The sequence below is a fragment of the Clarias gariepinus genome, chromosome 5 (genome assembly GCF_024256425.1).
Source record: "Clarias gariepinus isolate MV-2021 ecotype Netherlands chromosome 5, CGAR_prim_01v2, whole genome shotgun sequence".
In the NCBI taxonomy this organism is placed as follows: domain Eukaryota; kingdom Metazoa; phylum Chordata; class Actinopteri; order Siluriformes; family Clariidae; genus Clarias; species Clarias gariepinus.
In genome coordinates, this window is record NC_071104.1 from 36,346,884 (window position 1) to 36,370,114 (window position 23,231).

Genomic DNA, 23,231 nt, shown 5'->3' on the forward strand with positions numbered 1-23,231 from the left:
TAAATACAATTTCTTGCCCTATTATGTCTGTAGTGTCCGTAACTTTTTCTAATTTACATCTTTCAACAATATTAACTGTCATTCAGATGAAACTCGACCAATTTAGATTTCACATGAAAACACATAAACCTGAAAAAGTTTATTATTCTAAAATGCAAAATTGTTAAGATAATACAACATGAATTTGACATGGTTACGGACACTACAGGTTTTTTGCTGTTTAAAGCTTTTACCAAAAACCTATTTAAGCAACAATCTTTACAGGTCATATGCTTCTAGAATCTTACACCAATTTTAGGATCAATAAAAAAATATAAAAATTTGCATTTTAATTGATTATTGTTTAAAGTGAGACAGTCTACTGTAACGCTGAAAAATTGCCATTTTTGGAGCTCATATAAAATCATCTCTCCAAAACAGCTGGATAACAACATGTATAAAAAAAACCTAATAAGCACCAGTACTGTGTTTTAACAGTTGGTTTTGTGTATACTACAAGCATGATTTTTTGTTTAAAGAATGTGTTAAGTGAAATGCTATTAAAAAAAATATGTAAATAAGAAACAAGGAAACATCAATAATGTATTATGTTGTTTACTGATTTAAAGAATTATGCACACAATCAATAACACCTAATTTGAATGTATTTGGTCAGAACTGTCAGGTGTGTAATAAATATAACTTTTCAGAAGCTGAAGTGGTTTGGAGAACTTCAGGGGATTTCAGATAGACATTATGTAGAGAACGTTACGGCCTCATAACTGAATGTTGAAGCTTAAAGGAAGCTTGACGTTCTTTTTTTAAATAATGTGCCAGTGGGTCAGAAGGTGTGTTTTTCCCCTGGTTACTCCTTACCTGTGTGTTTGATGTTTATTACACATCTAAGTATATTTTAGTCTTAAAAAGAAAGAAACTACAGATCTACAGGACTACGGGTCTTCAGAGGTTTTTTTCTGCCTGCAGCGTTGTTTCACAGTTTAAGATCTTTGTCTCCCAGAGAAGCGAAACTCTCCTCCACATACTGCTCCGAGACTTCGGCTAGCGTCGCCGGTTTCCACTTCGGACTCTGATCTCGATCAATTAATACTGCAAACACAGAGAAACGTGTTTTTTTATTTTTGAAAATAAAAATAAAGCCTTTAAAGTTTTTGAGTTATACTGTATAAAAAAATTTACCGGCTCTCACACCTTCGTAGAAATCATGTCCTCTCTGCAAAACAAGCACAAACAGGGTATAAAAGCTTCTTTACAAATAATGCATAAATAAAACAGGAACAGGTTTACATGGTTAAATTGGATAAAAACCTTAATTACACAGTTGTAAAGTTTGTAAGAATTGTGAGTGAAGCATGTAGCTTTGTATGAAAAAAAATGTTTGGTTGATACAAAAAAAACTGTTCATACGAAGAAAAAAAAACGTTTTTGGGGGAAAAAAACTTCTGGCTAATATATATATAAATTATATATATATATATATATAAAAAAATGTTTTGGCTGTTATGAAAAAAACATCTGGTTGTTATGAGATAAAAATGTCTGGTGGTTATGAGATAAAAATGTTTGGTGGTTATGGAGAAAATGACTGGTTGCTGCGAAAACAAGTTGGTTACTCCTTACCGGTTGCTACAGGTCTAAATTGTCTGGATCCGAAAAAAAATCGTCTGGTTGTTCACGAGAAAAGCCTCTTGTTACAGGAACGCTCTCATCATTACAAAAAAAAACCAAAAAAAAACAAACAAAATATCTCGTACAGGTATGTTTTAGTTATGAATAAAACTCACATTACTGCAATAACGTCTGGCTGCTTACGAGAAAAAAACTTCTAGTTGTTCATAAGAAAAGTGTCCGGTTACATGATCACTACATAAAAAAATAATAAAAAAAAAAAGGTCTGGATGTTACTTTTTTTTTTATTTCTAGTGAGAAAGGCGACAGGTCGGAAAAAAAAAAAACTTCTGGATGTTATTGTTATGAGAGACGTGTGAGAGAAGATTGTTACGAGAAATCGATCATGTTATTACGAAAAAGGAAAACATCACGTTACAAGAGTCTCGTTATACTAAAAGAATCTTGTCAGTGTGCATTTTATGAAACTTCTCATTACTAGTCAACATCTTGTTATTAGCATAAAATGAGCTCTTTATATGAAAAAAAAAAGTTAATCCAAGAAATTTGTCTCATGATGGGTAAACATCTCATTATTATGCAAAAATTATAAAGAAAAGCAAAGTTCTTTGGGTAGAAGCTGTGACGCACCATACAGGCCTGGCTGAGTCTGTACTCCATCACTAACACTTCCTGCAGAGTCAGACTGGCTCCGGCCTGCAGCTGTCTGAAGGTGAGCTTCAGTGACGTCGGAGACATCTTCGACAAAATCTACACCACGAGAAAGAAAAAAACAAAAACTGTAGCGGCACATTCTCTAAATGAGGGTCTCTGAAACTTTTTGCAGACAACCTTCACAGTGGCGCGATAAAGAAGCGTGAACTGATGTATACAGAAGAGGGCAGATAGTGCTTTCCTCTCAGTGTGTCTATTATTGGAAATTATTCTACTTTTATTGACACTTGCCACAGTTGTCTTCTTGTGGTGTGTTCAACACTGGTGCCATTTTCACTTTTGCTCTGCTTGTACACTTTCTGTTAAACACTTCCTTATACACTGGTCAGGTGGGCGTCAGGTGTGTGTCTATGAAACGCACCTCCACCTGCTTCTGTGCAAACGTAGACTGATCTTTCTCCAGCTTCTCCAGGATCTCCTCCACGCTGCGACCTTCAAACAGCCTGTAATGGAGACGAATCGGTGAGAACCGCAGCCCTCGTACACGCGGCATGAAGAGCAACTCGTACCTCAGGTGAACTGTGCGGTTTGGAAACACAACTCACCTGGACAACGCACTAGAACACACTCAGATACAATTAAAGTCTGGGTGAGGCGGGTAAACATGGAGTTTGTTTGATCATTAGTTAATATTTTGTCCGGTCAAACCTCAACAGCAAGCTGTCGCCTGATTACTTCTGATAACTTTAGAGCTTTGATCAGGAACAGTGCTGTATTTTTATGGCTGAGAAAAAATTCCCATTGTGTGTCCTGGTTTGAATGTGTGTGTGTGTCGCTCTGGATAAGGATGTCTGCCAAATGCTGTAAATGTAAATGTGTGTGTGTGTGACCTTTATAAGAGATTTATATACTAGAGATGAAAGTCTATATATGGACATAAGAATAACTCTTATCTCTCTAAGACCATAAACTTGTATCCAAGTCCATATATGGACATAAGACGGACTATATGTGGGTGTTTCCTTAAACCTAGACATGTGGATTTGTGTGCGAGTCTCAATATGAAGAAAATACAAGTAACTCTAGGTGGGTGTGTCTTTGAGACCATTCCAGTTAATAGACGTAAGTCTGGAAGATAAAATATAGGAATGTGGGTGTGTCAAATAAAAGTGGTCACCTGGGTAAGACCATATTTGGGAATGTGGGTGTGGCTCCAAGACCATTCATCTGAATGCAGAGGTGTCTTTATTAACATGTACTGTAAAGTGGGTGTGTTGAGTCTATAAAAGGAAACAAGTGGGTGTGTCTATACAGGGAAATGTTTGCATGTCCTGGGGATTATATGTAGGAAACAGCGGGCATGTCTAAGATTATTAGAGATGGGGGGGTAAGATCGTTTCTGTTATAAATCGTGATTATTTTGCGTGCCGATTTACGCATTACTATGTTTATTCCAAAATCAATATTGTTAATTATTTATTGCGTTTATCAGCCGAGTGCACGAACCTCTATTTGTTGCAACAGAAACACATTTTCATGGCGTTACATTATTAAAAGTTGTGCGATAAAAAAATAGTTAAAAAGCCTCTGCTTGGCCCTTTTTTTTCGAAACACAATGCTAATTAGTCTCAGACCATACGTGCAAGACTTTGGAGGGATTTAGGAAAGTAAAACGCCTACCGTTTCTGTAGGATCCTACAGGTCGCGCACTCATTTTCATTCAGTGTGGTAGGAGTGAATTATTTGGTAAGTTTGTTTAGAAATAATATATTATGACAGAGATACTGTACACGCTGCTCAGAAACAATGTAGCTTTTTTGTTTGAAGTTCGTTTGTATTGTTTAAATGCTGCGCTTGGTTTTTAAATGAGAGAACACTCAACTTTTTTTTCCCCTCCAAGAATGTAATATTGAATAAGGATATTTATAACATCGTGATACTTACAGAATCGCATTATTAATCGAATCGCCACCGAGGTGTCAGGATAATATGGTATCGGTTAGTGACTAGTGATTCCAAACGCTAAATACTATACACATAAATACAGGTGTGTTTAAGACCGAATACAGAAATGTGGGCGTGTCTATATCCTTGTATGGAAAAGCTTGTTTTATATTTAAAAAAAATAAACTTCTATGGCCTTTAAAATAAAACACTGGAAGGTGGATGTTTCTAACACCATACGTAAGAACGTGAGTACGTCTACTTCATGAATATTTTTACAGTAGCTACCAGATAGCTAGCATGAGCAATGTTACGGAATTCCTGAGAAGATTTTAAAATCCTGTTCATAAACATTTACTCAATCAACTAACTTTTGTATTTATGCGAAATATTCCAATGTTAACATTTTAGGACGTTTTCCACATCAAGACAGAGCAGAGAGTTTTCTGTCTAGCGAGACAGAGAGACTAACTTTACCTGTCGATGTCTTCTATGTGCTGCTGCAGGACAAACGGCTTCTCGATGTCCAGTGTGCTCTGTGGACATGTGGACATGAGACGATGCTTAAGGACGGAATCAAGGACGGAATCACTAAACAACGCGAGTCATTTTAAGAGACTAAAACTCTCTATTACAATTCTTTAATGCTATAATATCAACATTTTCACTCTAACACCACAATGCTGTCTTTAATGCTTATATTAACCAACTATTCTTACAACACGGTAAATATTCCTTCATATTTGTCATGTATTCACATTCTAATACACACACACACATGCAGATCCTCAGATCCTCCTCTTATGTCAAATAAGCTCAAAAATGTTACTAAACAATGTTAGAAATGCGTGTTAAAATGGTGGTATTTTTTGGAAGGTTCAGTGTGTTACTCTGAAGTGTGCGTGGGTGGAACAACGCCGAGTGTCTGAATGCTAATGTGTGTTTCCCCCCCGACAGACATTTCAGGAACGTTGCATGACATCAGAGCTGTTATGCGACTCCAGCTCTGCCCCCCCCCGCCACACAGAAATAAATGTGTTGCGCTAAACATCATAAACCCTGCCTGATTGTGCCAATAAAGCAGACCGCACCACACTAAACATCAGATAAGCCGGCGCATGTTAGTTATTAAAACCTCACTAACACTGCGGATGTGTACTTAGGACACGCAGGATGTGTACACAAACACGCCTCAAGCTGTACAGGATGGAGACGCTGAAAGTGTGTGTGAACTGTTTGGCAAGCAAACAAAAACGAGTCTCCATCACTCACCTGCTCCTGATAAGAGTCGAGGACTGCGGCCACGTTGCCGGCCGAGGGAGAATTTAGACTCACCAGATCCTTCTCCAGGTCCGCGATCTGCGAGCAGAGACACAGGGACACATAACGCTTCCCGTCCTCATTCATCAAACACCTTTATTTATTATTTTTTTAGATGGACAAACGACTAGAACGTATAAATAGTTTATTTATATTAATTGGACACACCAATTTACCTTTAATGTTGCTGCTGTATAAAAATGTCACTAAGTTGAATTAACGTATTAACATATGCATCCATTCTATTTCACCTTTTTTTGTTTTGTTTCTGCTATTTAGCAGTACTTTTTTTTTACAATTGGTAAAATACACTCACCTAAAGGATTATTAGGAACACCATACTAATACGGTGTTTGACCCTCTTTCAGAACTGCCTTAATTTTACGTGGCATTGATTTAACAAGGTGCTGAAAGCATTCTTTAGGAATGTTGGCCCATATTGATAGGATAGCATCTTGCAGTTGATGGAGATTTGTGGGATGCACATCCAGGGCACGAAGCTCCCGTTCCACCAAATCCTAAAGAGGCTCTATTGGGTTGAGATCTGGTGACTGTGGGGGCCATTTTAGTACAGTAAACTCATTGTCATGTTCAAAAAACCAATTTGAAATAATTCGAGCTTTGTAGCTATCAGAGGATGGGTACATGGTGGTCATAAGGGGATGGACATGGTCAGAAACAATGCTCAGGTAGCCCGTGACATTTAAACGATGCCCAATTGGCACTAAGGGGCCTAAAGTGTGCCAAGAAAACCTCCTCCACACTATTACACCACCACCACCAGCCTGCACAGTGGTAACAAGGCATGATGGATCCATGTTCTCATTCTGTTTACACCAAATTCTGACTCTACCATTTGAATGTCTCAACAGAAATCGAGACTCATCAGACCAGGCAACATTTTTCCAGTCTTCAAAAATTGTTCAATTTTTGTGCGCTTGTGCAAACTGTAGCCTCTTTTTCCTATTTGTAGTGGAGATGAGTGGTACTCGGTGGGGTCTTCTGCTGTTGTAGCCCATCCGCCTCAAGCTTGTGCGTGTTGTGGCTTCACAAATGCTTTGCTGCATACCTCGGTTGTAACGAGTGGTTATTTCAGTCAAAGTTGCTCTTCTATCAGCTTGAATCAGTCGGCCCATTCTCCTCTGACCTCTAGCATCAACAAGGCATTTTCGCCCACAGGACTGCCGCATACTGGATGTTTTTCCCTTTTCACACCATTCTTTGTAAACCCTAGAAATGATTGTGCGTGAAAATCCCAGTAACTGAGCAGATTGTGAAATACTCAGACCGGCCCGTCTGGCACCAACAACCATGCCACACTCAAAATTGCTTAAATCACCTTTCTTTCCCATTCTGACATTTAGTTTGGAGTTCAGGAGATTGTCTTGACCAGGACCACACCTCTAAATGCATTGAAGCAACTGCCATGTGATTGGTTGATTAGATAATTGCATTAAGGAGAAATTGAAAAGGTGTTCCTAATAATTCTTTAGGTAAGTGTACAGTTTATATTTATTGACAGATATTTTATACAGATGTTTACTTGCAGCTGTTTTGCACTAATGGACTATTTACATTTATTTTCATTACAGCAGTTTTGTTTTATTTTTATTAGCACTTTTCTGGGTAATATGGGTGTGAGTGTGAGTGTGTGTGTGTGTGTGTGTGTGTGTGTGTGTGTGTGTGTGTGTGTATGCCCTGCGATGGACCCAGTTTCCTCCCACAGTCCAAAAAAATGCAAATTAGGCTAATAGGCCTTCCCAAACTGTTTGTTACAGTAAATATGTGTGTGTGTGTGTGTGTGCCCTGTGATGGATTGGCACCCTGTCCATGGTGTACCCCGCCTCATACCCAAAGTCTTACCTGCTAGACTTCAGGCCTGTACGGGACAAAGTAAGACAAAAGTAAGCGCGCCCCTATAAAAGGTGAAAGAGTGCGTCTGTGTCCTGTACATGTTGTAGCTAACACACTGTAATGTCTGAGCTGCACTACTGGAAGATTTACCACACTATACTCTTTCACCATTTAGACTTCATGCTGTCTTTTTATGGTGTTTTGTGGGCGTGGCTAAATTGAACTGCTATACTTCACTAACTCTAAAGGGAATTTACACACAACTCGGCTAAAAGATAAAATGGGGGGAAAAGAAGGCTGAATTAGAATTAAACCCAACAGCTTAGTGCTTATGTAACACCATGCTGGACTGGCAGATAAAGACCACACGTGTAGAAGAGATTTTTTTAAAGGCCTGTGCTTCTATCTGAGCCTGTGAAAGAACCGGTTGTGCTTTTATAATGCGAAAAAAACAACAAAAAAAAGTGATGTGTTACTAAAGTTTGCTGGAGCTGAATATGAGCAGTTATAATATCACAAGATGATATGTTTATCCTTTTAAGGCATGCACATACAAAAGATGTGTAAATACCTCTGTATTTATTCTTAGCTCCTGATGTATACTCTTTGGTCGTATAGAGGGTCACGACCTCGGAAATGAACGTACGCGTCTACATGGTGCAATAACAACACTTGGTGTGATCAGACGAACCAGACAAAACAAACTTGCGTTGTGTTTTAAACCGAATACTTATGTGTGTGAGCATAAGGTTATAGTTAGAATAAAAAACTCAAGTTTTTAGAGAAATTATAATACTAAAATTATTTAGCTTAGAGGCTAAAAAGACACCATTCAGTCAACTTATTACAACTAAAAGTTTATATGTTAGTATGCGTCCTGCTTCTGAATGACTTGCAGTTAGATGCTTTGGCCATCCAGGGCCTACTGTATGCAGACCGCACAGATTTGATGAGACGGATGGACAGTTGCTGAGTCGTTTCGGATTGCTATGAGCACTCTCAAACTTATAATAATGAAAATTATAAGTTGTTAACCTTTAAGATTTGCTGCATGAGGCCAAATATACAGTGGTGTGAAAAACTATTTGCCCCCTTCCTGATTTCTTATTCTTTTGCATGTTTGTCACACTTAAATGTTTCTGCTCATCAAAAACCGTTAACTATTAGTCAAAGATAACATAATTGAACACAAAATGCAGTTTTTAAATGAAGATTATGTTATTAAGGGAGAAAAAAAACTCCAAATCTACATGGCCCTGTGTGAAAAAGTAATTGCCCCCCCTTGTTAAAAAATAACTTAACTGTGGTTTATCACAGTTAAAAGTTCAATTTCTGTAGTCACCCCCAGGCCTGATTACTGCCACACCTGTTTCAATCAAAAAATCACTTAAATAGGAGCTACCTGACACAGAGAAGTAGACCAAAAGCACCTCAAAAGCTAGACATTATGCCAAGATCCAAAGAAATTCAGAAAGAAATGAGAACAAAAGTAATTGAGATCTATCAGGCTGGTAAAGGTTATAAAGCCATTTCCAAAGCCTTGGGACTCCAGCGAACCACAGTGAGAGCCATCATCCACAAATGGCAAAAACATGGAACAGTGGTGAACCTTCCCAGGAGTGGCCGGCCGACCAAAATTACCCCAAGAGCGCAGAGACAACTCATCCGAGAGGCCACAAAAGACCCCAGGACAACAACTAAAGAACTGCAGGCCTCACTTGCCTCAATTAAGGTCAGTGTTCATGACTCCACCAAAAGAAAGAGACTGGGCAAAAACGGCCTGCATGGCAGATTTCCAAGGCGCAAACCACTTAAGCAAAAAGAACATTAAGGCTCGTCTCAATTTTGCTAAAAAACATCTCAATGATTGCCAAGACTTTTGGGAAAATACCTTGTGGACCGACGAGACAAAAGTTGAACTTTTTGGAAGGTGCGTGTCCCGTTACATCTGGCGTAAAAGTAACACAGCATTTCAGAAAAAGAACACCATACCAACAGTAAAATATGGGGGTGGTAGTGTGATGGTCTGGGGTTGTTTTGCTGCTTCAGGACCTGGATGGCTTGCTGTGATAGATGGAACCATGAATTCTACTGTCTACCAAAAAATCCTGAAGGAGAATGTCCGGCCATCTGTTCGTCAACTCAAGCTGAAGCGATCTTGGGTGCTGCAGCAGGACAATGACCCAAAACACACCAGCAAATCCACCTCTGAATGGCTGAAGAAAAACAAAATGAAGACTTTGGAGTGGCCCAGTCAAAGTCCTGACCTGAATCCTATTGAGATGTTGTGGCATGACCTTAAAAAGGCGGTTCATGCTAGAAAACTCTCAAATAAAGCTGAATTACAACAATTCTGCAAAGATAAGTGGGCCAAAATTCCTCCAGAGCTCTGTAAAAGACTCGTTGCAAGTTATCGCAAACACTTGATTGCAGTTATTGCTGCTAAGGGTGGCCCAACCAGTTATTAGGTTCAGGGGGCAATTACTTTTTCACACAGGGCCATGTAAGTTTGGATTTTTTTTCTCCCTAAATAATAAAAACCATCATTTAAAAACTGCATTTTGTGTTTACTTGTGTTATCTTTGACTAATAGTTAAATGTGTTTGATGATCAGAAACATTTAAGTGTGACAAACATGCAAAAGAATAAGAAATCAGGAAGGGGGCAAATAGTTTTTCACACCACTGTATTATATACAGCAGATAAAGAAAGTTGATTTTGTGATGAAAAATATGAAACCACAACTGTGGATGTTAAGCAGTAGGACATAATTTCCTAAATATTTCCGAGCTTTACTCTGTACACCTAGCAGTACTGTTTAAAAATCTTAAAAAACCATAAGCTAGTATTTTTGTCTTGATCTGTACTTTGTGTCTCCTGCAAGCTGCCTGTCCTTGGCCTGGATGTAGGCGTTGTCCTACACACCACTCTTTCTCTCTGTGATGGTGCCAGAGCGTCAGCATTTACCCCGGCACCCTGGGTACATCAACTGGGTTTCTGTGCCAGGACTCAGCTGCCGACTGCAGCTCCGCCCACATCCTGCTGATTGGTTAGGAAAAAAATGCTGACTTGGTAACTCCGCTCACTTCCTGTCCTCATCTGCCCTCTAGGACCGTAACCAAAAGGAAAAGGCTGATGCTAGAGGTTCGTGATGAAGTCAACATAGTGGGGTAAAACCAGATTTTCCTGTTATGTCTCAAACAAATCAGCATCCGGTTTCAGTATTAACTTTGATCAAGTCTTACCTTTCCTGACTGGACGAAGTGTGTGGCGACTCCTGATCTCTGCACGTCTCGACCCTTGAGCCGAAACCCGGTTAGGGCGAGGAAGAGTCCCAGCTTTCCTTGGAGTCTTGGTAAAAAGTAGCCACCTCCGACATCAGGAAATAATCCTGTCGCAACCAAACAGAGAAGTGGCGGAGCCTGTCAATGTCTAATACTACCTCTATTAAATGTATACATGTAGGCTTTATAGTTACTCTGATTCTACATTAAATATAATGTCTAATCCATCCTCTAGATGTACAGAGCGTTCACGTCAAACCAGGATTTGGGATTAAATTTCGTGTGAATGGAAGCGTAAAACTCATCAGCATTGGTGATGAGACTTTTAGCCGTAGTAGAACATTCGAATGGTGCAAACGTTTTTAAAGAAGGCCACATGTCGGTAAATGACGGTTGCTTAGAGCCCAGTGCAGTCATTAAAGTGAGTGGAACACCTCATTCTTAAAATCTGGCGCATAACATGTCATCTACTTGCAGAAGAGATGCATCTGTCTGTGGGAACTGTACGCACATTCAGTCACCAACGCCACTTACACATTACAGGAACTCTCCTGGGAGTTGACGCATCTTCCAGACAGTCCTAACCTCACTCCAAGCCACTTCCACACAGACGTGTGCCAAGCAGTCCGATCATGGCTCCGGTGTACTGAGAAATTTTTTTACTTTGATGGTATCCAAGCACTAAACAGTGAAACACTGGTATAAGTGCGTTATTGTAGCAGGGGACTTTTTTAGAGAAATGAATGTAATGTAAATATGTTCTGTTATTGTGTAATCAAAAGTCCCAGATTGACTCGAACGCCCATAATATATAGATTGTTGCAAGGCCCAGGTTTGATAATTAAACATTGAGCTGATTTCTTGTTTTCTCTGTTTGGACTGGACTTACAGTACAATGTCGTGATCTAGACTTAGTGATCATTGGATAAATTTTGAAGAAAAATAAAAGCATTTTATTATAGCGCCTACTGTATGCCACTTGGCTGCTTGGCCCTCTAATTCTGATTTTGTTATGCAGTCTTCAGTTTTAATGATACAGTCACCACTGGCTAAGCACTAGCAGTAATTAACAGCTACACATGTCACTCCTGAGCTGCCAGTGATCCAGACCCCCTCTGCCCTCTGGACCTGCCTGACTCGTCCTGGTGTCCTGCTTCTGTTTGGAGATCTCGTCATGTGGATGCCCCGGACTGGAATTTCCTACAGTCTACCGGAGCCTCCAATAACAAACTGGACTCCATATCAACTTAAACACATCTTCTGTTATACTGAACTTCCAGCCTCCTAACACACAGTATGAGTGCAGATCAATTCCTGCTGCCCGTTATCACCCAAATGTGGATGGGTTCTCTGTTGGGTCTGGTTCCTCTTAAATTTTCTTCCTATTACCATCTCAAGGAGTTTTTCCTTGCCACTGTCTCCGTTGTCCTCGGCTTGCTCATCAGGTCTCATCATTTTGATTCATACAAATTCACCTTTCATACAAACCTAAATAATTCTTTTGTTTGTGTAAAGCAGCTTTGCGACAATGTCAATGTTTAAAAGCGCTATACAAATAAAATTGAATTGAATTACCATAACTGTTACTGTTATATAATATTATATAATATTTCAATTCAGTTCAATTCAATAATAATTATAAAGCACTTTTAACGATGGTCATTGTCACAAAGCTGCTTTACGGAATAAAAAATTTGGGAAATGAGTGTGAACTTTGTAAGGAAATATGTATAAATATGTGAAAATCAATTATCAGATTGTCCCTGATGAGCAAGCAATGGGTGACGTGGCAAGGAAAAACTTCCTGAAATGGCAGGAGGAATAAACCTTCAGAGGAACCAGACTTAACAGGGAACCCATCCCCATATGGGTGATATGAGGATGTGTGCTGGAAGTATTTAAGTTAATACGGAGTTCACTTTTGTTATTAGAGGCTCAGGTACAAAACTGTTTGTGGGAATTTCAATCCTGACTGAATCCTGCAGTCACAAGTACTTGAAGAATTGCTGTCCGGCCTCGGTCACACAAGTCCTCCATGCGAAGAGAACCATAGAGAAGCAAGGCACCAAGACGCCAGAATATCACAAGAGCTCTTAAATTGGTCGATAACTTGTGTGTGGTTTAAACAGTCAAACTTTAATAGAAATTACAATAAATGGAATTTCATTCCTGATTCCGTCATGAAGTTCGGTATTATTTATACTTCAGATGGCTAAAATCAGAATGATTGGCAGATTATTATTATTATTTTTTTTAAGTTCTTGGTGCCTTGTAATATAGAGATTTTGCATTTTATTATCTTGTAATATTTTATTCATTTGACAGTCCAGGGTGAATTTTCGTAACATTAGAATTGCCTTCAAATCCTAAGAGACTAAAGATTAAATAAAAAAAAAGAGACAAACTTAAAAAAGACAGATCTGCTGCTTACAGCTTTTTTTGAGTTTTATAAACCACTTAATCCTTTTATTAATATTTATCTAAAAGTAACGCAGACAAAGCTCCTAGGTGGTCCTCATACACTGAGTGTTTATCCTTGCATTAAACACAAAGCCAGAATCTGGCTCTTCCATCAGCTCTGGAATGAATCCACATGACCGTCGCCTAGATTAGAGAACACTCTCAAATCTCTGACAGTGTGGAAATTAGTATTCATTTCCTCATGGGTTTGTCTCTCCCTTTCTTTAGAGTGCATCTTGTACGTTTGCTGAAAGGCGAATCGATAGGAGTTAAATAAGGGAGAGAGACATCTGCTAGTTGGACTAGTCTTTCAATTGTAGCTTCTGAGATAATTGCAAGGACATAAAGAGTTCCTATTACCTAATAAAAAGCCGCATCTGTGATATGAGTGCATGTTTCCAATTTCCTGGCCTTTTCAAAAACAGGACATTATTCCGGGAAGTAATGGGAGACAAATCTGAGTCTTTTTTTTTCTTTTTCTCAAGTCGACAAAATGCCATTCGTTCCATTTCTGTCATGTAGCGTGTATGTGTATATAGTGCAATTTAAAGAAAGGTCCCCATGGTATGAAAGACAAAAACAGGCGACAGACTGTGACATTCCCCCTTCCACCCCCAGCATGAGGATTAGTCTGTCTGACCCAAATCCACGCTGCAATTGGAATTTTGTAAAAACGCAGATTATGTTGTACTGTATTACTGTATGCGCGAATCACACACTGGATTTGTCCCACAATTACCCTTTAGGGCAGTGTGTTTAATCTAAAAACCTGGATATGCAAATGCATAATCCTGAACCATGCTAAAATCTTCAGCAGTGTTAAATGTCTCATAATTACCCTGGAATTCAGCTAGATCATCAGAACTATCATTTGGCCACACTGGAAACCACCAGGGACCTTAATTATGCATTTTAAAGGTTTTAAAAAGGCTCGAGCTGCTTCCCTAATTTAAGTTAAAATGAAAGAAATAGAAGCAAATGTTTTAAAAGTTAAAGCAACAAAAAAAAAAAAAACTTGAGAGTGACAATGAGAGACAAAAACAAAAGCCTGGAGAACTATTCCTCAAGACTACATTAAAAAAATACAAGATAGTCGAAATATGAAGAACTGAGGGATGGCTCGAACCTTTTGTACAGCACTGTATAATGTTGGATTTCTCAGACATCATAAAAAAAATCCAGCATCCCGCGGCAGACTGTTGCAGAGGGATATAAAGTTACATGAAACACTAAAGAACCTATAGAAGAGCATGCAGTTCCACGATGTTATGAGTTTCATGTTGACAGGTTAATATTAGCCGTGTAAAATATTACTAAAATCGGATTCTTTGAAGGACAATTATATATAATGTGGCAGCCAAGTTATTAGTATCGTCACCATTATAGACTATAACAAATTGTAACTTAACTGTGCTCGGACCTTTAACAAAATAAACTCTTTAGATTAGTATGGACACATTTTTAGGGCAAAAAGATATATTTCAATACAAGTTCAAATACAAATTAGGATGCAGCACCAGACACTTTTTTTGAGCACACACTAAAATTGCTGAGAAAAAAAAAAGGAAAAATTTAAGAAGTTGTTTAAAAGATACTAGGCCTAAATGGCCCGCTTTACATAGGAATGAATACATATAATTATTTATGTTACTCATAAATAATTTAATCTGTTGAGTTTACGAATTAGCTTAGCTTGTAAGGAAAAAAAAAAGAAGGATGTAATTTCACATAATTTTAAAAAACCTCATCAGAGCTTAAACTGTGGATCTAAAGCCCTAGATACTGTAGGGTCTTCAACATTATAAGGTTGTATATTTCATGCAGTGTACATTAATAGCAATCTAAAAGTCATTTGAATTTTTTTTCTTTCTTTAAGAATTTGTAAATTAAATTTTTTTGAAGATGGATACATTTTTATAATACAGAACTTTTTATTGCTTTTGTATAAAAAATAGTGCTACATGTACAGTAAGAAAGTTTTTTTTCTTCCTTAGATTATTCTTCTTTAGTGATATTTTGTGTCATTTTTATAAATTAAGAAAGGTAGCACAAAAGCCTGCATCGACATCCAATTATTAGGTTTTATGCACACACACAAAAAAAAAAATCCCAGAATAATTTAAGAAAATATCTTGATTCATCTAAAAAATCAATTCTTTTTCATCCCCTGGTGGACACCATGACTCGCAGGCGCTGATATTTTTTGAAGGAATCACAGGGAGGATTAAGTGCCAGGACACATTGTGGATGAGATTTCAGAGTAAGATGAGCTGCAAATGAAAGCGAGTGGTGCCTGACTCATATTCTGGCCATTTCATTACCTCATGCTGTCTACCATTAAGGAGGTGTCGGATGTCTCGCAATACGGCACCCAGCGGCAAGTCAGCAGGACGTTACCATCACCTACACCATACGGTCCAGCACAGCCGGGATAAATGGCTTTATTTAATCTCTTATTGCAGAATAAAACAGGAATTGACAGGTTATTAAATTGAACTGTCTGGGAAATGAAAACAAAGGGTCACATTTAGAGTCTTTAACCTACACTAGGTTCAGAAGATTTACATTTACACAGTCCATGTGTTCATATATTTGCGGTTGTCAGGTCTTCTTCTTTAAAACAAAAACATTTATTTTACATTAGTGATGCTCTGGGCACCGTTTTGCTGGAAGAGCTTTTTGCATTTAGCTATTAAACATATTTATGATTGTGCAAGTTTGTCTGGTTATATTTGATCCTGTAAATAATAAAAGGACTTTGTAAAAATAGATCAATGAATAAATAAATAAATGTCTGTAATTCCTGAACGGTTAATGTAATATTTTTGTTAAACTCCTTGAATTAAAGCTAAACATCTACACTTTGATCACATCTCAATTTCTCAATTAATTTCTTCTCTCTTCTACTGTATTGGTGTTTAGGGGCAGAAAGATAAAAAAATATATTTTTAAAAATAAATCCTGATGCACTTTATTAGAAAAAGTGATTTCTTTAAACACACAGGGTTAAGCATCATCAGCTCTTAATGATCAACACACATTCCTGACTCAATTAATGTGGTTCTCAATGTTTTTTTTTTTTTTTACTGTATAATTTTCCTTTATGGAAATAAATACACTTTTAGAGCCTATTCTACCTGGAGATCATTTAGGATTATCCTAATTCTGCCCCTCCAGATGGTTAGGGAGGAGATGGTGAGGGAGCCTCATCTTTTTATCTAAGACTGGGTTTAGTATTAGTGTTATGTCCAGTACTCAGTGTTTCAAAAGTCTTAGGAACCCTGTGTTTTTCAGTTCAAACTTTGTTATTGATTTTTCTTCTTTAGTTTTATGACTATTATTTAGTCAGTGCAAAAATATTCCATTTTTTTAAACATCGATATTTCACCACGCAATTAAAAGTCACAGAAAAATATTTTGTATGGCAGAAAAAAAGGTGCATGTTATATAAGCGATCACTTTTTAGACAAAACAAAGAAAAAAAGTCCTCAGAAGACCTGTGGCTGGTTTTGCAGAACACTCAGTAAATCTTACATGAGAACAAATGTTTCACAATTAAGGTCAATAGAAAAATTCTATAAGAAATCCTCCCTGGTGTTTGCATTAGCAATGAAAAAAAAAATCAAAGATATCTGAAATTAACAAACACATCCAGACACATCCAATTAAGTAAGGCAGCAGCTTGTTAACACTGTCTCTGTATTGAATGTTATATTAATAATAATAATAATAATAATAATACACCTACAATGTAATACTCAGCCTTCTCCAAATGCAGTACGCAGTATAAATTGCAAGTATATTTTCTTTGATGTTTTTAGCATGAATGCTAAATGCTACTGGATTTTCTTTAGCATTCAGTTTTAAGGTTCTTTACCAGAAGATGTACTCACCACTGATTGATAGCCATCAAGCAACTGATCAGAGTCAGGTTGATAACTTTGTCATTCATCCATCCATTCAATTTATTGTTCCAAAATTAGGCTAGCCGAGATGAGGTCAAGACTATTAAGAGGGTCAAGGGAAAGTAAACGCAAGACAAAGTCAAGATCAAGACGAGGGATGATAATGATTTATTTTTCATCCACTAACTGCTGTGTAAAAAGATAAACCAAGAATGTTTTTGCATAATATTTCTACGTGGCTTACAAATCTATTAACTTGTACCCTATAAGAAATTAACTTACAATACAATAAAACATACACATACTGTAAAGACCAAATTTAAGAGTTAATAAAAAAAAACAAACAGAAAATGTCTTAAGATACCTAGGTGCTGTTTCAATCTGTATTGCGATTTTACAAGTATCATCCCTTTTTAAATACAGTGGAACCTTGGATTGCGAGCATAGTTCATTCCAGAAGCATGCTTGTATATCAAAACAGTATTCAAAGTGAATATCAAAGCAAATTTTCTCTTAAGAAAGAATGAAAATTCAGATTATTCATTCCACAACCCCAAAAAAGAAATTCATAAAAATAATACAAAATATATGAATTGACAAAATGTATTAAAAATTCTTGCTTGCACACCGAGGTTCCACTGTATTCCTATTCAAAAAAATATCATATTATGGAACTATTCTAAACAAACATAGCAAATAATTTGCCACGCTGTGCTACCTGCCAATGTGTGAATAGTTTAGAGTGCTAGTGTAGGATTATGGAGGAACAAATATATCAAATGGAATTAAAAAACAATAATAATAATTCATTTAAAATAGTAATGAAAGATGTTGGAGTCAGTGTAAACTGTCACACAAAATCGCTATATATCCCTGAATTTACCCCCCATACCCCCACCCCCACCCCATCTCTAATAAACGGCACACGATACTAAATACATATGAGGTACAGTAGGTAGAATTTGATAGACAGGACACTGGCGTAATAGTCAGTAATGATAAGTAATGAGTAGCTTGAACAAGAGCTGAGCTGAGTGCTATAAACACACTTCACATGCGCACATGCTTGTTCCTAATGACATCTGTGGTCCAGAAAGATATGCACGGATGTGATAATGGAGCGTATTAAACCGGACACGCCACTCAGGTTCCTCAGGGAGGTTTCGCCCACTTCCTATGCACCAAGGATGCTCATTGCTCAGCTCACAAAAGAACACGTCAAGACTTTTTTTTTTTTTTTAAATCAGTACTCAGGCTTGGCTAAATCACATTAATGTTATTGAACATAATTTCCAGCACACCAAGGTTACAGAGAATGAGGGAGAGAGAAAGAGAGCACAAGCAGCCTAGGCTTTGCAGCAAAACGGAACTGGAGCTGAAAATCATTAAGGAAACAACTCTGTGCTTTCTAAAGGAAAATGAGCCTGAATATGACTCAGGCAGTTCTTCACAATAACCTAACGCAATTTGACAAAAATTTAAACGAGCATGGATTCCTTGGGTTTTATGATATAAATGCAATTTCAGTACCTATAAAAGCTTTGCATTTTCACTTCTTTAGAATTACAATGGATTTACAATGAATTGCCAGGTCATGACAACCCCCTGAGGGCTATAAATATATTAGAGGGCATTTGTAGCCTTTTAAGCTCTGCGAGTTACTTACAGTAATATAAGTGGCCATCACATATGCATTACAGTTCTGAGAGAGAGGGAGAAAGAGAGAGAGAGACAGAGAGAGAGAGAGAGAGAGAGAGAGAGAGACACACACAAACAGAGCTACAGAAAGTGAGATCTTAGCAACTGCAGATATCGTCAACTGCTAGTTAAATTATCTCAAGTTTCACAATAAATGATAACAAAAAAACAAATATAGAATCACTAAGCTAGAAAAAAAAAGACTTAGGACTAAGAATAAATATAAAAATAAAGCTTGTTCTACTGGCAGAATTTTTTTAAGCATTTATTTTATTAAAAATGCTAAATCATCTCCCCCTAGAATAAGAAATGTATGCTTAAGAAATTAGTCTAAGAAATCTGTCTAGAAATTAGCTTAATGATTTTTTATTTATTTATTTGTTATAATCGTATATTAAAGAAATTCCAGATAAATTTGACTTGATTTATGATTTTTACACTTTCCAAGATAATGGTTTTTGTGGCGGTTAAACAGCAATAAATAACATTTAAAGTACTTTGACAAACAATTACATTTACGTCACTGGCAGACGACTAACATTGTTATCTCGGTCTGCAGCAGGTGAGGGTTAAGAGCCTTGCTCAAGGGCCCAACAGCGACAACGTGGTGGTGCTGGGGTTTGAACCTGTGACCTTCCGATCGCTAGTACCCCATGTCTTTAAACAAAAGTTCCAGCAGATAAGTCCTAAGTCATTACAGACACTGTCTGGATTAATTTCCCAATCTTGACAGACAAGCCCACAGTCAAGATGGGGTAAAATCCCAAGCCATGACAGATAAATCTAGACTGAGTTACAAGACACGTCCAAGACGCATCCAAAGTCAAATCGTAATTCTTGCCGTAAAAGTACTGCATTCAAATCCCATGTCTTAATAATAGACCTTATCCAACGTCAAGTCTGAAAACCTGACAGACATGTCTTGAGACAAATCTCAAATATTAACATAGGGTAATAAGCTTCAACAGACAAGCTGGGATTTCTTCATTCAGCCAGACAATTCAATCATTAATTCCTAATTCTTGACAGGAAAGTTCCAAGCCAAATCCCAAGACAAGACAAGTCTAGATTTAAGGCCCAGTTGTTGATAGACAAGTCAAGTGACCGTATACAGATTTCCACAGATGAGTCTCATGTTAACTCCATGATGACTAATGAATAAATCTAGGAAGTCAAGTCACTGTGTCAATTCCCCAAACCCTGCCAGACAGGTTCTGAGTAGCATACTAAACTGTAATTGACTAGCCAAAAGTCTGGTACTTGACACTTTGACAGACAAGTTCACTTAACAACTGGTGATCTAAGATGAGGCAGAGCTGCAATAGCCTCCTTTCCTTACTGAGCCACAATGCCTCCTTTCACCTTCCAGGCCCAACGTTTCTAGACTTTAAAGTTAGATCCTGAGCAAAACCCCAAGTCCTGATAGACAAGTCCAGAATTCTAATTCTCAAGTCCCTTTATTAACTACCACTTAGCATAAAAGTGCAAATCTCTCACACAATAACATTAGAGCAGTACAGAGACACGTGACTGATTCACAACAGCGTATAATGTCATGCCAAAGAAGCAAACGGATCAGGGTAAATAGCTAAACTGTTGTTCATGACATCCTTTATGAATTTCTTAACTGTGAATAAAAACATGTCAAACATCTTTATTAAACACAGAACACTGCTTCACGCTACACGGAAATAAATAAACCGCCATACGAAAGCGTGTCTACTGAGTGCAGCCAAGCAGCTGGAAGACGCGAATAGCGAGTGTTCTCTGTAACTGACACCAGTTAACGAGTCATGGAATGAAAACACGCAAGGGGTGAGAGCAAGGCCTTGCGCACTCTCCGGAGGTCAGTTTTATTTGCTGCGGAGTGGAAGGCATGCATTCCTTCCATGGACAGGAGGAGTGTGGTGGTACCTATGATCAGTATTTAGCGTGCTACGCTTTCCAGAGTGTGCCCTGTGACAGCGAAGCTGCAGTTCTGGACTTTGTCCACATAAAGGTAGCATGAGAGATAAACAGCACCATCCGTAAGGAGGGGGTTGTGTGTGTGTGTGTGTGTGTGTGTGTGAAAATAGGAACATGATGTGAGCAGAGTGGAGAGTGAATGCACAGCCACTGACGTTATACAACCGAGAGGTGACATGAAGGCCTCGCTGACAAGGTTTTTTTTTTTTTCTCTATTCAGTGTGGATGATGATTTAAAGAACAGAACAGTTCACACCAGGATGAAGATCTCAATCTCGCCAGGATAAAGATTCAGCTCAATCATTTGTTAAAAAGGTTCACCAAGTTGGATTTTGGTGGACTGTAGCAATAACTGATGATTTGAGTCATGCTTCTGTTAACTTGAGTCTCATAGAACTAACTAAGGGCACTTTCACACTACACATGATTGGTTTGTACTGTGCGCAGAAATAGATGCTCCCTCCCACTTCCTCGTGGCATATTATTTCTCTCCCTACTCGGGTGCACTCTCTCCGATACAGCAGGTGGCAGTATGCACCTAGTTGGCCGAGCCCAACTCCTGAAAAACAACCCCACACCAGTTCCAACATGACTGCGCACCAGTGCACAAAGCACGGGTTATAAAGACATGGATGACCGAGTTTGGTGTGGAAGAACTTGACTGGTCTGCACGGAATCCTGACCTCACTTTTGGGATGAATTACAGCGGAGACTGGAAGGAGACAGGCCTTCTTGTCCAACATCAGTGCCTGACGTCACAAAAACCTACAGACAAAGTAACACCATTCCTCCCACTCAGACAGCACAGGCAATCCTGCTCTCTTGGACAGATGGCCGTGGCACTGTCGGAACTCAAACTTAAGAAGAACTTGGGCAAACTCGGTCACAGTGGGACTTGGCACAAAATTGCATTTGCTCCAAACATAGCTGAGGAGTGGAAGGTTACAAGAGAGAAACAGTCCAGGGATAGATTGAAAAATGGAACAAATGAATTAAAGTTTAAATATTGAAAAGACATTGAGACACTGGAGAACTCCAAAGCTTTTAAAATGGGACTTCAATGACATGTATAGACTCTGTTGTTTTTACTGGCCTTGAGTGCCAAAGTGATTTCCTCTGCACGAAACAGATAAACTAAACAGCTTTCTGAAAAGAAAAAAAAAGTGTTTGCAAAATCAGCACATTTAGTAGGCTCGTAAGGTCATGAAGAAAGCACTTTCAGAGAAGAATGTAAATGAAAGAGCTGTGCGGTTTATTGTGAGTTTTTTTTTTCAATGTCTCCAGACATCAGCAGATCTAGAACCTTCTCTTTTGAGGCTCTATTGAGCTTTAATACATTCACATTTACTTCCTGATTGTCATGTGGACACATTCAGGAGGTTTCAGGAAAGATTAATGACACGTCTACAGCTTGATGACTGATTTCAAAATATTCTCCGGATTTCTGTTAACAATATTAACCAAAAGCAATTTTTCTTGAGATGCTGATTACTCACAGCTTTATGGAATGAATGCAAACTACAGAATTTTTTTGGGTGGTTTTTTCAAACCTTTAATACTGACCTCACTATTTTGACAACTTTGCAAAAGGATGCAGAACCAATTTATCATCTAGTTCAAAAGAAACCTCAGGATTAATCAAAATTGTAAAATATTCAGATTTACTTGTATTATACACGTGCAATTATGGAATTAAAAAAAATGCATGACAAACTGGTTTGATTAAACAGATTGTGCAGTTTTATAATATTTCAAATTAACATTTAACAAATGGGAAATTAAAATCTGTCGAATGGTAAACTCCTTTCAGGAGCAGTCATATTTAGATCCTTGTCCGCTCCTATAGTCAGGATCATGTCCGTCATCTCCTTTTTAATTTGGCTTGTGCAATTGGTTAGGATATGTTTCTGCAAAATGTCTTTCCCAGAGTGAATGAGTGCAGTTGGCAGTTTACATTGATTAGATGCACTGTTACACCGAGGTAGTTATGGTTACTTACTGATGTCCAGTCGTCTCCAGTAAGTGCAATAAAAGTAGTTTCTGCCAACTGCCTCACTTTCACAGCCTTTTCAATGTTTCAGTTTGGTTTTATCTAAAGTTCCAGCTAAAAGCTTTTCAACTTGGCAATGGGAATTTGTAGTCATGTTGGAACAGGAAGGAGACATCTCCAAACTGTTTCAACAAAATTGGAAGCATAAAATTGTCTAAATTGTCTTGACATGCTGAAGCATTAAGAGTTCCTTTCACTGTAAGTAACTCTGAACTAAAAACACTGAAACACTGAAAAACAACCCCACATCAGTTTCAACTTGACTGCGCACCAGTGCACAAAGCATCGTCCATAAAGACATGGATGAGTTAGTCTGGTGTGGAAGAGTTAGTCTGGAGTCCTGACCTCAACTTTGGAAAGAATTAGAGCGGAGACTGGGAGCCACGCCTTTATGTCCAACATCAGTGTCTGACCTCACAAATGCACTTCTGGAGGAATGGTAAAAAATTACCATAAACACCTTTCCCAAAA

General features: G+C 38.1%; 1 protein-coding gene across 1 annotated transcript in view; it reads right to left on the minus strand.

Annotated features, from left to right (window-relative positions):
* Positions 1–325: 325 nt before the first annotated feature.
* Positions 326–23,231, minus strand: part of hibch (3-hydroxyisobutyryl-CoA hydrolase) — a 42,888-nt gene continuing 19,982 nt past the window's right edge. The window contains exons 8-14 of the mRNA XM_053497433.1: positions 10,644–10,789; positions 5,497–5,583; positions 4,702–4,760; positions 2,702–2,783; positions 2,257–2,376; positions 1,177–1,210; positions 326–1,086 (exon numbers count right to left, since the gene is read on the minus strand). Of these exons, the coding sequence (XP_053353408.1) occupies positions 971–1,086; positions 1,177–1,210; positions 2,257–2,376; positions 2,702–2,783; positions 4,702–4,760; positions 5,497–5,583; positions 10,644–10,789 (644 nt within the window). The 3' untranslated portion in view covers positions 326–970. The remainder of the gene's footprint in view (positions 1,087–1,176; positions 1,211–2,256; positions 2,377–2,701; positions 2,784–4,701; positions 4,761–5,496; positions 5,584–10,643; positions 10,790–23,231) is intronic.